At 41.8% G+C, this 14,248-nt stretch overlaps 1 protein-coding gene across 1 annotated transcript in view; it reads left to right on the forward strand.

Moving 5' to 3' along the window:
- PDIA4 (protein disulfide isomerase family A member 4) overlaps positions 1-14,248 on the forward strand; it is a 226,470-nt gene that overhangs the window by 107,437 nt on the left and 104,785 nt on the right. The window contains exons 4-5 of the mRNA XM_044292831.1: positions 3,707-3,845; positions 12,719-12,924. Coding sequence (XP_044148766.1) covers positions 3,707-3,845; positions 12,719-12,924 — 345 coding nt within the window. The remainder of the gene's footprint in view (positions 1-3,706; positions 3,846-12,718; positions 12,925-14,248) is intronic.

A 14,248-nucleotide genomic window follows, 5' to 3' on the forward strand; every position in this document is an offset into this window, starting at 1 on the left:
CTGTCCCCTTAACGGTGACCTCCACAGCAGACGACCCTTTATTAGTGACCCCCACAGTACCTCGTATCTGTGTGCCAAGTTTTGTGATTCTAAATGTGACGATGCTGATTCCTTTACATACATACATACATACATACATACATACATACATATATACACACACACTCAGATTTATATATTAGATATATATACAGGTGAAACTCTAAAAATTTGACGTGCAAAGTTCATTTATTTTGGTAATGCAACTTAAATGGTGAAACTAACATATGAGATTGACTCATTACATGCAAAGCGAGATATTTCAAGCCTTTATATGTTATAATTTGGATGATTCTGGCTTATAGCTTATGAAACCCTGTGACGAATACCACGCCTCGTGCCCGCTTGACATCACCTACGTCGAGCTCACAAGACGCACTATGGTCACGGGTTACCAAAGCGTGACGTTATGTCCTCTAGAGGAGCAGGTAAGGTCAGCTTGGTACAGTTTACGCAGACTCCTCCTGTCCACGCGGGCACAGAGAGGCAACAAGCTGAGAGAGCCTTTTCACTGCCGCAGTGAAAACAGCTCAGTCTCAGCCCAGGTAACTGCCACCAGCTTCTCGTTTGATATAAGCCCGGTCCGCTAACGGGATTATATAGGGTGAGAAACCAACCCAGGGTAGCTTATAACTAGGCCGAAACACTGACATGGGGATTCGTGATCGAGATACAAGATAGCACAAGATTAAATGATATATTTAATCGCCTAAAGGGCACACTAGATATAACAGAATATATACAGTGGTCTGAGGTTACAGATATAGGTGATATACAGTGGATATAAAAAATCTACACACCCGTGTTAAAATGGCATGTTTCTGTGCTGTAAAAAATGAGACAAAGATAAATCATTTCAGAACTTTTTCCACCTTTTAATGTGACCTATAAACTGAGTCAATTGAAAAACAAACTGAAATCTTTTAGGTGGAGGGAAGAAAACAAAAAAAAACAAAAATAATGTGGTTGCATAAGTGTGCACAGCCACTTATAACTGGGGATGTAGCTGTGTTCAGAATTAAGCAATCACATTTAAAATCATATTAAATAGGAGTCAGCATACACCTGCCATCATTTAACGTGCCTGTGATTAACCCCAAATAAAGTTCAGCTGCTCTAGTTGGTCTTTCCTGAAATTTTCTTAGTCGCATCCCACAGCAAAAGCCATGGTCCACAGAGAGCTTCCAAAGCATCAGAGGGATCTCATTGTTAAAAGGTATCAGTCAGGAGAAGGGTACAAATGAATTTCCAAGGCCTTAGATATACCGTGCAACACAGTGAAGACAGTCATCATCAAGTGGAGAAAATATGGCACAACAGGGACATTACCAAGAACTGTAGGAAAAAATGCGTATAGCAGCACAACGAAAAATTAAAGTCTTATCTTGTGGTGGTGCCAGCCGTGTTGGGAGCCAGTCAGAAGTTCCCCCTTGGATGCGTCATATAGAAGAAACCGCAGCACTCCTCTCCTGTCTTCAGTTCAGTGGAATTTATTTCAACAGCAAAAAAAATGCAACGTTTCGACCATAAAGGTCTTTCTCAAGCCTTGAGAAAGACCTTTACGGTCGAAACGTCGCATTTTTTGCTGGTGAAATAAATTCCACTGAATTGAAGATAGGAGAGGAGTGCTGCGGTTTCTTCTATATGACACATTACCAAGAACTGGACGTCCCTCCAAAATTGATGAAAACTCTAGAAAAAAAACTGGTCTGGGAGGCTACCAAGAGGCCTACACCAACATTAAAGGAGCTGTAGGAATATCTGGCAAGTACTGGCTGTGTGGTACATGTGACAACAAACTCCCGTATTCTTCATATGTTTGGGCTATGGGGTAGAGTGGCAAGACGAAAGCCTTTACTTAAAGGGGTTGTCCGGGATTGGGGACATGGGTCTACATGTACAATGGTCCCCTAAATATTACATTCATGCCTGTCCTTCCCTTACCAGACATTTCTGATGGCCCTTTTTCACTTCACAAATTTTCAGCCGGAAGTGCAGTTTATATCACAGTCAGTGACATACCGGGTCCCTTTCTGCATAGCGAAGCCTCTCCTTCCGCTTCACAAGGAGCCCCGTGACGTCACAGTCAGCCTCTAATTATTCCAAGCGCATGGAGGGGCAGTAACTATGCGGCAACAGAAGTGCTAAGCCACGCCCCCACAGCGTGAAGCCACGCCCATTGCAGCGCTAAGCCACGCCCCTCGCCGAGCAGGGCGCATTCTTAGTAAGGAAGGAGGCGTTTAGCTGTGCTGGGACCCAGAAAGCATTGAGGCAGGAAGTTACCGCACACATAAACAGAAAGGTAAACAATCAGTGGGGACTATAGGAGCCCTGCTGAAGTGTAAAAATACCTAAAAACATCTGGGGGGACCTTCAAACCGCTATTAATAGTGATTTAACTGGTTTTAAAAAAAATCTTGATCCCGGACAACCCCTTTAAGAAAAACATCCAGGCCAGGCTAAATTTTGCAAAAACACAGCTGAAGTCTCCCAAAAGCATGTGGGAAAAGGTGTTATGGACTGATGAAACCAAGGTTGAACTTTTTGGCCTTTAATTCTAAAAGATATGTTTGGCCCAAAAACAACACTACACATTGCCAAAAGAACGCCATACCCACAGTGAAGCATGGTGGTGGCAGCATCATGCTTTGGTGCTGTTTTTCTTGAGCTGGAAATGGGGCCTTAGTTAAGCTAGAGGGATTTATGAACAGTTCTAAATACCAGTAAATATTGGCACAAAACCTTGAGGCTGCTCCCCTCCCTGCCTATGGGTAGGGTCCACCCCTACTACTCTGGTGCTGGCAGCAAATAACCCACAAAACCCTTTAGGGCTCATAGCCCCAGACCAGAAGGTTGCAGGAAGATGGTTCCAGGTCCAATTGATCTGCCTGGGTTCCGGCTACAACTAGAGTCCAAGCATGGTACCGTTAGTTGGTTGGTTTCTGTGTGGAGATATGTTTATCTCCCCTACCGGGCATCCTAGCCTCAAACAAAGACCATGGGCACGTTCATCATGGTCACTGGGATACAAATATGTATCTGGTTTGCGCCTGTGATGGCCGGGCGATTCATAATTCCTTATGAAATGTAGCTGCCAACATGTCTGGGAGGTATCATTGGTCCTGGCAAGGGCTAATACCTCCTGCTGGGGGATCCGTGCTCTCTTGCAGGATCCGTGCTGTCTGACTGGAGGTGTGAAATGTAATCAAATGTGGCCTGCTAGGAGTTTTCTGCTATCTGGCTGCGGCTTTGAAGCAGGGCCCCCCGGTGGAGCTTGATTTCCTCTGCCATCTTGCAGCAAATGGTGGGTGTGAGGACATGGCTGACAGTAAATATTAATCCATATTCCTCACAAACCGAAAGTTTCATATGTATGTGTGTGTATATAAAATATATATATATATATATATATATATATATGTATGTGTAAATATATTTTTTTTATAACACAGATATTGTTATATTAACAAAATATTACATAGAATCCATTTTAATATGTCCATCTCTGCTGTTCCAAGGACTCACTGAGTGGCGAGTATTATGTATACTCAAAAGTCAGATGGTTTTATTTTTTACCATGTTATTTTCTATACAGTAATTTGAAGTAAGCATTTGTTCACATTTAGTTCTTTAGATTGTCATAATGAAACGCTTTTTTGTTTTACAGAAATTGTTGATAAAGTAAAAGCTGTTTCAGATCCCAACTGGACGATCCCACCTGAAGCAACAATAGTATTAACTGAAGCAAACTTTGATGAGGTGGTAGAAGCTGCAGATATCATACTAGTTGAATTTTATGCACCATGGTAAGAGCTTTGCAAATGAAATATGGACTTAATGTCATTGCTTGAAGAAGACCTGTCCAGAGTCAGCACCTGCTACTTACGATGTTGTATATTCACCTCTCATTGACTTCAGTGTATTGACTCACTATGCAGAAACAATATTAAAGAAAATTATAAATTTAACTCCTTATTTCACCTTAAGGACCAGGCCATTTTTTGCAAATCTGACCAGTGTCACTTTAAGTGGTGATGGTTAAAAGGCTTTGACTTATCCAGGCCATTCTGAGATTGTTTTTTCGTCACATATTGTACTTCATGACACTGGTAAAATGAAGTTAAAAAAAAAAAACATTTTTATTAATAAAAAATACCAAATTTAACAAAATTCTGAAAAATTAGTAAATTTCAAAGTTTCAATTTCTCTACTTCTATAATACATAGTAATACCTCCAAAAATAGTTTATTACTTTACATTCCCCATATGTCTACTTCATGTTTAGATCATTTAGGGAATTACATTTTAGTTTTTCGGGACGTAACAGGGCTTAGAAGTTTAGAAGCAAATCTTGAAATTTTTCTGAAATTTTCAAAAAAACAATTTTTAGGGACCAATTCAGGTCTGAAGTCACTTTGGGAGGCTTACATAATAGAAACCACCCAAAAATGACCCCATTCTAGAAACTACACCCTTCAAGGTATTCAAAACTGATTTTACAAACGTTGTTAACCCTTTAGGTGTTCTACAAGAGTTAATGGCAAATGAAGATAACATTTCATAATTTATTTAAATTTTTTTGGGCAACTTTTCCATTTTAATAAATTTTTTCCAGTCACAAAGCAAGAGTTAACAGCCAAATAAAATGCTATGTTTATTGCCCCAATTCTGTAGTTTTTCAGAAACACCCCATATGTGGCCGTGTACTACTGTACGGGCACACGGTAGGGCGCAGAGGGAAAGGTGCGCCATGTGGTTTTTAGAAGGCAGATTTTGCTAGACTGGTTTATTTACACCATGTCCCATTTGAAGCCCCCCTGATGCACCCCTAGAGTAGAAACTCCATAAAAGTTACCCCATTTTGGAAACTACAGGATAAGGTGGCAGTTTTGTTGGGACTATTTTTAGGGTAGATATGATTTTTGGTTGCTCTAGATTACTTTTTTGTAAGGCCAGGTTACCAAAAATAGAAATTCTGAAATTTCATCTCCATTTGCCATAAACTGTTGAGGAACACCTAAAGGGTTAATAAAGTTTGTAAAATCGGTTTTGAAAACCTTGAGGGGTGTAGTTTCTTAGATGGGGTCGCTTTTATGGAGTTCCTACTCTAGGGGTGCATCAGGGGGGCTTCAAATGGGACATGGTGCCCAAAAAAAAGGCCAATAAAATCTGCCTTCCAGAAACCATACGATGTTCCTTTCCTTCTGCACCCTGCCGTTTGGTCATACAGCAGTTTATGACCACATATCGGGTGTTTCTGTAAACTGCAGAATCGGGGTAATATTACGTTTTGTTTGACTGTTAACCCTTGCTTTGTTACTGGAAAAAAAATGGAATAAAATGGAAAATTTGACAAAAAATTGCTTTTTTGGCAATGTTTTTATGTAAGTTTTTTGACCGTGTTCATCTGAGGGGTTAGGTCATGGGATATTTTTATTTAGCAGATTCTTACTGACGCGCCGATACCTAATGTCTACTTTTTTTAAAATGTATTTGTTTTACACTATATTATCTTTTGATAAACAAAAAAAAAATTTTGGTATCTCCATAGTCTAAGATATATCAAAAACTCCAGCAAAATTGCGTTGGTATTCTTGATCTTTATTATAGTGCGGCAAAGTAAGACTTGGTGTGACGTTTCGGCTAAAATAGCCTTTTTCAAACTGTGTAAGTACAGAAAAATACAATCAATAGGTATATAGGCCAATCAACAAAATGACATGGTGATAAGCATCAAATATAAATATAAACACAAACATCATATCTCACAAGTACATCACAAATTATATCATAATAGAGCAGGTTAAGGAATGAGTAAATAAAGGTCCAATTGGTAGAGGGAGGTGAAAAAGTCCAAAAGAATCACTTATACATACAGTACAGACCAAAAGTTTGGACACACCTCATTCAAAGAGTTTTCTTTATTTTCATGACTATGAAAATTGTAGATTCACACTGAAGGCATCAAAACTATGAATTAACACATGTGGAATTATATACATAACAAAAAAGTGTGAAACAACTGAAAATATATTCTAGGTTCTTCAAAGTAGCCACTTTTTGCTTTGATTACTGCTTTGCACACTCTTGGCATTCTCTTGATGCCTTCAGTGTGAATCTACAATTTTCATAGTCGTGAAAATAAAGAAAACTTTTTGAATGAGAAGGTGTGTCCAAACTTTTGGTCTGTACTGTATATTGCCTAATCTGGGAGTCAGGGGTATCATAACATGAAATCGATAAACAAGCAATGCAAAATAGAGCCACAAAGGAGGAAGGACAATCGTGGGGGTAGAAAGTATAGAGGCCTAGGAGCAGGACTTATCATCAGCCGCTCTGGAGGAAGGAGCCAATAGGTGCTGCGCTGTGGATATAGGTGGCGTGCCGATGCACGCAATGGACAGAAGCACGCCTTGTTGCAGCCAAGGTGGTGTATATATGGGCCGGATAGATGGGCGGGGGCAGCGTGACCAGTATCGCGAGACCGGAAATGGTGCGGTCCACAAGCAGGAAGTGATACTGGTGTGTGATGCTTTCCATTTGCGTTCCACAGGCAGGAAATCAGTAATATTATGAAATAAGAGTACTGGGACACATTTAGACACATGGTAAATACTAAGAAGAGGGAGGAGGGGAAGGAAAAAGATCTAATGGAATCAACTAAATAAGCATATAATTAATGTGCAGTCAATTAAGGAAAACCTGTAGGGATAACTACAAGTGGACAGAACTGATAGTAGCTAAACCATGAGTGTATCGGGCCCATAACAATAGAACTATAGGTATGTGAATAAATGTTATAGAGAATTAGATATATGGAATAAGTGTAAAGTAAGAAAGAAAGGGGGGAGGGGGTTATGACTCATAAGTAATGTAGAGATATGTGTACCGGTATGTAAGGTAATAAAAATGAGGTAGTAAAGACAACCAATGTTTGTATCAGAGAGAATGGGTATAGAATCACATGTAGGGGAGAGAGATCTCGGTGGAAAGTAGGGATAATTCAAATGATACTCTGGACTTCATAGTCCCTGTTCAGACCTTTTTGGTTCTAAGCAGTCTAATGTGTGTATCCAAAAGGTTTCTTTTTTTGAGTTGTGCAATGCGGTCGTATCCGTGTCTGTGTAATGGGATGTGCTCAATAACCTGGAATCTGAGCTGAGAGATATTGTGACTTGCCTGGTGAAAGTGAAATGGGACTGGAAGGAGGAAATTCTGGCGTCTAATGGATAACTTGTGTTGGCACACACGGTCTCAAATTTTCTGTGTGGTTTCCCCAATATAAATTTTCCCGCACGGACATTTCAACAGATAAATGACATATGAAGAATCACACGTGAAGAAATCTTTGATAGGAAAACAGTGACCAGACTGGGGATGGTGAAAATGAGAACCCTTGAGAATATTGGATCACTGAAAACAGTAGAGACATGGGAATGTGCCGAACTTGGGTGTGCCTAGGTTCTTATCTGCCGACACATTCTATGTGCCTAGGAATCTCTGTTTAGGTATGTTAAGTAATGGGCCAATGTCAGCTTTGACCAAATGGTCTCTAAGATTTTTAGGTCTGCGATTGCACGCAAGAATAGGATTTTTAAATTCCTGTACCTTGGGAAATGCCTTCTGTAATATGGGCCAATGGTTGCGGATGCTAATTAGAACCTTATTGATGCTCGGGTGGTATGTGTGTACGAATGGAATGCGGGCTAGGTTAGTCTTAGTTGACTGAGGGGTCGTGGAGCTAGTATCTGTAAGGACATGTTCGGGGTAGCCACGTTCCCTAAATCTGTCTCTCATTTCAGTAAGACGGATTTCACGTTGTGAACACATGGACACGATAAGTTTTAAATGGGAGTATTGTGAATTGGGAAGCAATATATTTTTTTTGTTAAGAGAATGGAAGCTGGTGTAATGCAAGAGATTATTACGATCTGTTTTTTTTGTAGAGATCAGTGGTCAGTGTGCTTGTGGGTGTTATGATGACTGTCGTATCCACGTATCAACGTGAAATCCATCTTGCTGAAATGAGACAGATTTAGGGAACGTGGCTACCCCGAACATGTCCTTACAGATACTAGCTCCACGACCCCTCGGTCAACTAAGACTAACCTAGCCCGTACTCCATTCGTACACACATACCACCCGAGCATCAATAAGGTTCTGAATAGCATCCGCAACCATTGGCCCATATTACAGAAGGCATTTCCCAAGGTACAGGAATTCAAAAATCCTATTCTTGCGTGCAATCGCAGACCTAAAAATTTGGTCAAAGCTGACATTGGCCCATTACTTAACATACCTAAACAGAGGTTCCTAGGCACACCCAAGTTCAGCACCTTCCCATGTCGTCACTGTTTTCAGTGTTCCAATGTTCTCAAGGGTTCTCATTTTCACCATCCCCAGTCTGGTCACTGTTTTCCTATCAAAGATTTCTTCACGTGTGATTCTTCATTTGTCATTTATCTGTTGAAATGTCCGTGCGGCAAAATTTATATTGGGGAAACCGCACAGATAATTAGAGACCGTGTGTGCCAACACAAGTCATCCATTAGACGCCAGAATTTCCTCCTTCCAGTCCCATTTCACTTTCACCAGGCAAGTCACAATATCTCTCGGCTCAGATTCCAGGTTATTGAGCACATCCCATTACACAGACGCGGATACGACCGCATTACACAACTCAAAAAAAGAGAAACCTTTTGGATACACACATTTGACTGCTTAGAACCAAAAGGTCTGAACAGGGATTATGAAGTCCAGAGTTTCATTTGAATTATCCCTACTTTCCACCAAGATTTCTCTCCCCTACATGTGATTCTATACCCATTCTCTCTGATACAAACATCGGTTGACTTTACTACCTCATTTTTATTACCTTACATACCGGTACACATATCTCTACATCACTTATGAGTCATAACCCCCCCCCCCCTCTTCTTTCTTACTTTACACTTATTCCATATATCTCATTCTCTATAACATTTATTCACATACCTATAGTTCTATTGTTATGGGCCCGATACACTCATGGTTTAGCTACTATCAGTTCTGTCCACTTGTAGTTATCCCTACAGGTTTTCCTTAATTGACTGCACATTAATTATATTCTTATTTACTTTATAGGTTTCATAGCCGTATGTCCACACACAGTGATTTGTATCCTTTTGTAGTTGATTCCATTAGATCTTTTTCCCTCCCCTCCTCCCTCTTCTTAGTATTTATCATGTGTCTAACTGTGTCCCAGTACTCTTATTTCATAATATTACTGATTTCCTTCCTGTGGAACGCAAATGGAACGCATCACACACACCAGCATCACTTCCTGCTTGTGGACCGCCGCAGTTGGAACGCACCATTTCAGGTCTCGCGATACTGGTAACGCTGCCCCCGCCCATCTATCCGGCCCATATATACACCACCTTGGCTGCAACATGGCGCGCTTCTGTCCATTGCGTGCATCTGCACGCCACCTATATCCACAGCGCAGCATCTATTGGCTCCTTCCTCCAGAGCGGCTGATGGTAAGTCCCGCTCCTAGGCCTCTATACTTACTACCCCCACGATTTGTCCTCCCTCCTTTTTGGCTCTATTTTGCATTGCTTGTTTATTGATTTCATGTTATAATACCCCTGACTCCCAGATTAGGTGATATATGTATAAGTGATTCTTTTGGACTTTTTTCACCTCCCTCTACCAATTGGACCTTTGTTTACTTATTCCTTAACCGGCTCTATTATGATATAATTTGTGATGTACTTGTGAGATATGATGAATTTCCTTAATCAAGTTTTCATGAGATGTGATTCTTCATCCTGCTTCCAGACTCCTCACCAATAACTTGAGACCTCTTGTCTCTATGCTGATTGACGTCCACCTTATTTGTATTTGTGTTTATATTGATATTTGATGCTTATCACCATGTCATTTTGTTGATTGATTGTATTTTTCTGTATTTACACAGTTTGAAAAAGGCTATTTTAGCCGAAACGTCACACAAAGTGTTACTTTGCCGCACTATAATAAAGATCAAGAATACCAACGCAATTTTGCTGGAGTTTTTGATATACCATACGTACGGGGTGGGATCCCAACTCCACGCAGCACCATCTTGTGTGCCACAATGGTTTATTCCACTCCATAGTCTTTTTTTTTTTTTTTTTAGCAGATTATCTTAGTTAGGGGCTATTTTTTTGCGGGATGAGAGGACTGTGTTATTGGAACTATTTCTGGGGGCATATGACTTTTTGATCGCTTGCTATTACAATTTTAGTGATGTGACAAAACATTTTTTTGCACAGTTTTTATTATTGTTATTTTTGGACCGTGTTCATCTGAGGGGTTCGGTCATGGGGTGTTTTTATAGAGCAGATTCTTACAGACACGGCGATACCTAATATGTCAACTATTTAAATTTAGTTTTACTTTTTTTTTGTTTTAGTGTCACAAGTCTGAGAACCAGAGTTTTTTTTAATCCGATTGTCAGTGGCTAAATTGGGGAAGGAGAACATAAATTTAGTACTCTATGGAAGTGTGGTACTCCCTGAAGCAACCAATAATGCAGAGGCCCGGGTGATTGGGGCACGTGTCACACTGAGTAGTGGTGTCCTTTCGTATCCCCTTCCTGTGACACACTCTGCACCTTTTTTGGGTCTGTCCCTTCTTTCCAGTATGGGGGACCACACCTGGAAAGTGAAAGTGTTGGCCAGGGACGATCCGGGCGCCTCCAGTTCCTGAGGTACTCCGGCCTGCTCTTTCCCCTGTCGGAAAAGATCAGGTCCGTGAGGACTGCCTCATAGAACTGAAGGAATGTCCCTGCGTTGCCAGCACTCCGGGACAGCACAAAAGAGTTGTACAAGGCAACCTGTACCAAGTAGACCGCAACTTTTTTGTACCATGCCCGGGTTTTGCCCATGGCATTATATGGCTTGAGGTTTTTTGACTAGGCCCATGTGCAGCACGAGGCCCCAAAACGTCCTCATCTCGGCTGCACTGACCGGAGTCCAGCCACTGGGTCTAGCCAAAAAGGAGCCCGGGAGATTTACAAAGTGGTCACTGAAAAAAAGACTAAAGTAGTCGTATTCAGTGAAGCCCACTGTGGAAATCTGGATTCCTGGTTGGCCTACAAAATCAGTAATCACTGGCTCAAGACACTCTGTAATATACCAGACAAGTTCACCGGCAGGGGGCTCTGGTGGACTTAACTGGTGGGCCAGAAAACTAGTACGAGCCCCAGAGCTGCTTGTACTAGTGTGGGCCACAGGGTCCCTAGCATGGCGGTCCCCTTGCTCCGCCTGGTGACGTCTCCGCCACCTTGGGGGCTCATCATCATCACTAGTTGATGAGGAGGATGCGGATGACAAAAGGAAAGTGGGGTCATCCTCGGCCGAGAACCTCCGGCGGGCCATAGGTGTGTGTGTGTGTGTGTGTGTGTGTGTGTGTGTGTGTGCGTGCGCGTGCGTGATAAAATTTATTTGGTGTGCGTGTGTGTAGGGGCACGAGTGATCGCGAACTTACCCTAAACCGAACAGACAAATTTTGTTTTTTAAAAGGGCATTTTTAAAAAGGGCAAAAAAAAATTGGGAAAAAAATATTAAATTCAAAATCATCAACCGTCCGAAGTTGATCAGCAGTGGGGTGTGCGATGCGCTAACAGTGGCTGGACGCTAAGAGTGCCCGCCACAGTCAGCGTATGCAAAAAAATAAATGCTTGTGCCCCAAAAACAAAATGGGGGGGGGCGCGTTGGCAGGGGGGCAAAGGTCACACAGCTGTTCTTTCTCACTAACTTTCCCTGAATATCCCTGCCTAACCTATTTTTTCCCTAAATACCTGGGTGCACAGATGGGGGTGCTGGGGCACAATGGGGTGCTGGCTGATGATCCCTGCACAGATGGGGGTTCTGGCTCTGAGATCGAATGTATTGGTCGGCTGGCCGGGCGGGCATTTCAAATTACAGCAGCGCCTCTCTCATCCTCCTTTTCAGTCCGGCAGCCGAGGAGAGATGAACGTTGCTGTAATTTTGAAATGCCTGGCCAGCCGACCAATAAGAGGCGATCCTGAGAGGTGATGTCACCATCACCTCTCAGGATCACAGGATGGTGATTGGTGGTGTATTATCGCACCACCGATCACCATCCTGTTCCGGGTTATCGGGTCCCCAGAGACCTGAATAACCCAGAAACGCAGCAAACCGCATGTCTGAATTGACCTTCGGTTTGCTGCGATCGCCGACACGGGGGGCGGTCACAGGACCCCAAGGTGCCTGCTCAATGATTTGAGCAGGCACCAGGTTCCGATCACCGCTGATCAGTGATCAGAACTATACATGACGTACCGGTACGTCACGTGTCCGGAAGAGGTTAAAAAATGTTGAAGACTTTTCAGTGCGGATTGTGTAGAGATAATATTTAACAAATTGCAATACAATACACGTGAAAAATAACATTAACATTATGTTGCGGGATTGCAGCATTTTTTATTTTATTTTATGGATTTCACCGTTTGCAAAAGGTGAAATCCACTGCAAAATGAACTAGTAATATAGTTCAGATATGTCTGTACATGACATTAAATAAGTTGTAAATTTTGACTGTAGATTTTCTTTAGTGTAGGTAATTCATATTTTTAACATTGTTAATCGTTTTAATATTAGTTTATGCTAATCATTCAAATTCTGTATAGGTGTGGACATTGCAAAAAGCTTGCACCAGAATATGAAAAAGCTGCACAGGAGCTTAGTAAGCGTACACCAGCAATACCACTTGCAAAAGTCGATGCCACTGCAGAAGTAAAACTTGCTGAAAGATACAAGGTGTCTGGATATCCCACACTAAAGGTTTTTCGTAAAGGCAAATTGTATGATTATAATGGACCAAGAGAAAAATATGGTAAGTTAAAAAACTGTTATTGTATAACTATAATCTAAAACACATTCGTATTCTCTTATTGTAGATCTGAACTGCTTTATTTAACTCCCCAACAATCACATTAAAATTGGACTTTAAAAATTGTAGAATTTAAATTTATGTGTGAAGTAAATGTAGTTTGGTGCACAACTCCAATGACTGAATTGTATTTTAATCCCTTAGTGACATAATTAAAGCGGTATTCTCATCTTGCTATTTCATCCTCACCTACAGGCAGCCCAGCATTCACTTCCTGCTTCCCAGCTTCTAAGGCTGGACGGGCTTAGTCAGTTCAAGTGAATGCCAGCCACGCCTCCTTATGACGTCACACTGAGAGCACAGGCCTACGTGCTCGTTCATGTGAAATGTATGAGTCATCAGTGTAGCAGCCTGCAGAGTGTGAGGCCCCTCCCCCCTGCTGGGGAATCGTCACTCAGAGAGCACTGGTCAGTTTATTTACACAGTAAAGGGTCACTGTCCTGCAGTCTTATACAGTTTTACACATAGAACCTGTCTTATCTTTTACAAACCCATTCTGTGCAGCAAAACAATAATTCACTACTATACATTAGCCCACAAGCATGTCAGCCAGTAGCCATATGATCTGTTCTTTTGACTCCCATAAAACATGACCCCCCCCTCCCCCCCACCAGCACTGATGCAGATTTTTTCCAATACAGCTCTACTACAGTTGTGTATAAACCATATACCTTTTATCAGTAAAGATGCATATATAGCTCTGCTACATCTATATTCTTCTCCCCAACCAGCACTGTGTCAGACCTGCGGCACATACAGCTCTGATACATCAGTGTGTTTCTCTATTCCATCCAGCACTGTCAGATCTGCGGCATATACAGCTCCGCTACATCAGTGTGTTTCTCTATTCCATCCAGCAAGTGTCAGATGTGCGGCATATTCAGCACTGCTACATCAGTTGTGTTTCTCTATTCCAACAACACTTTGTCTGGACTGCTGCATATTCAGCTCTGCTACATCTGTCTGTTGATCTCTCCCCCAAGCACATACAGCCTGCTACATCTGTCGTCCCCCTCCCACACAAGCACTGTCGCGGAACAGCTTTCAATACAGCTCTGCCACTAAATAAAATTGTCCCCGTGTCCCTGCATTCTCCTCCGATCGCTCCAATGCACACCCCCTCTATGTGCAGCTGGATCCAGATTCCGCACTGCATACATTTTTTCCAGTATGGGATAACTGTTTGATTGGTACTAATTTGGGGGGCATGTGCGATTGCTTTGGTATTGCACTTTTTGTGATGTAAGGTGACAAAAAATGGCTTTTT

Source organism: Bufo gargarizans, chromosome 5 (assembly GCF_014858855.1).
Source record: "Bufo gargarizans isolate SCDJY-AF-19 chromosome 5, ASM1485885v1, whole genome shotgun sequence".
Taxonomy (NCBI): domain Eukaryota; kingdom Metazoa; phylum Chordata; class Amphibia; order Anura; family Bufonidae; genus Bufo; species Bufo gargarizans.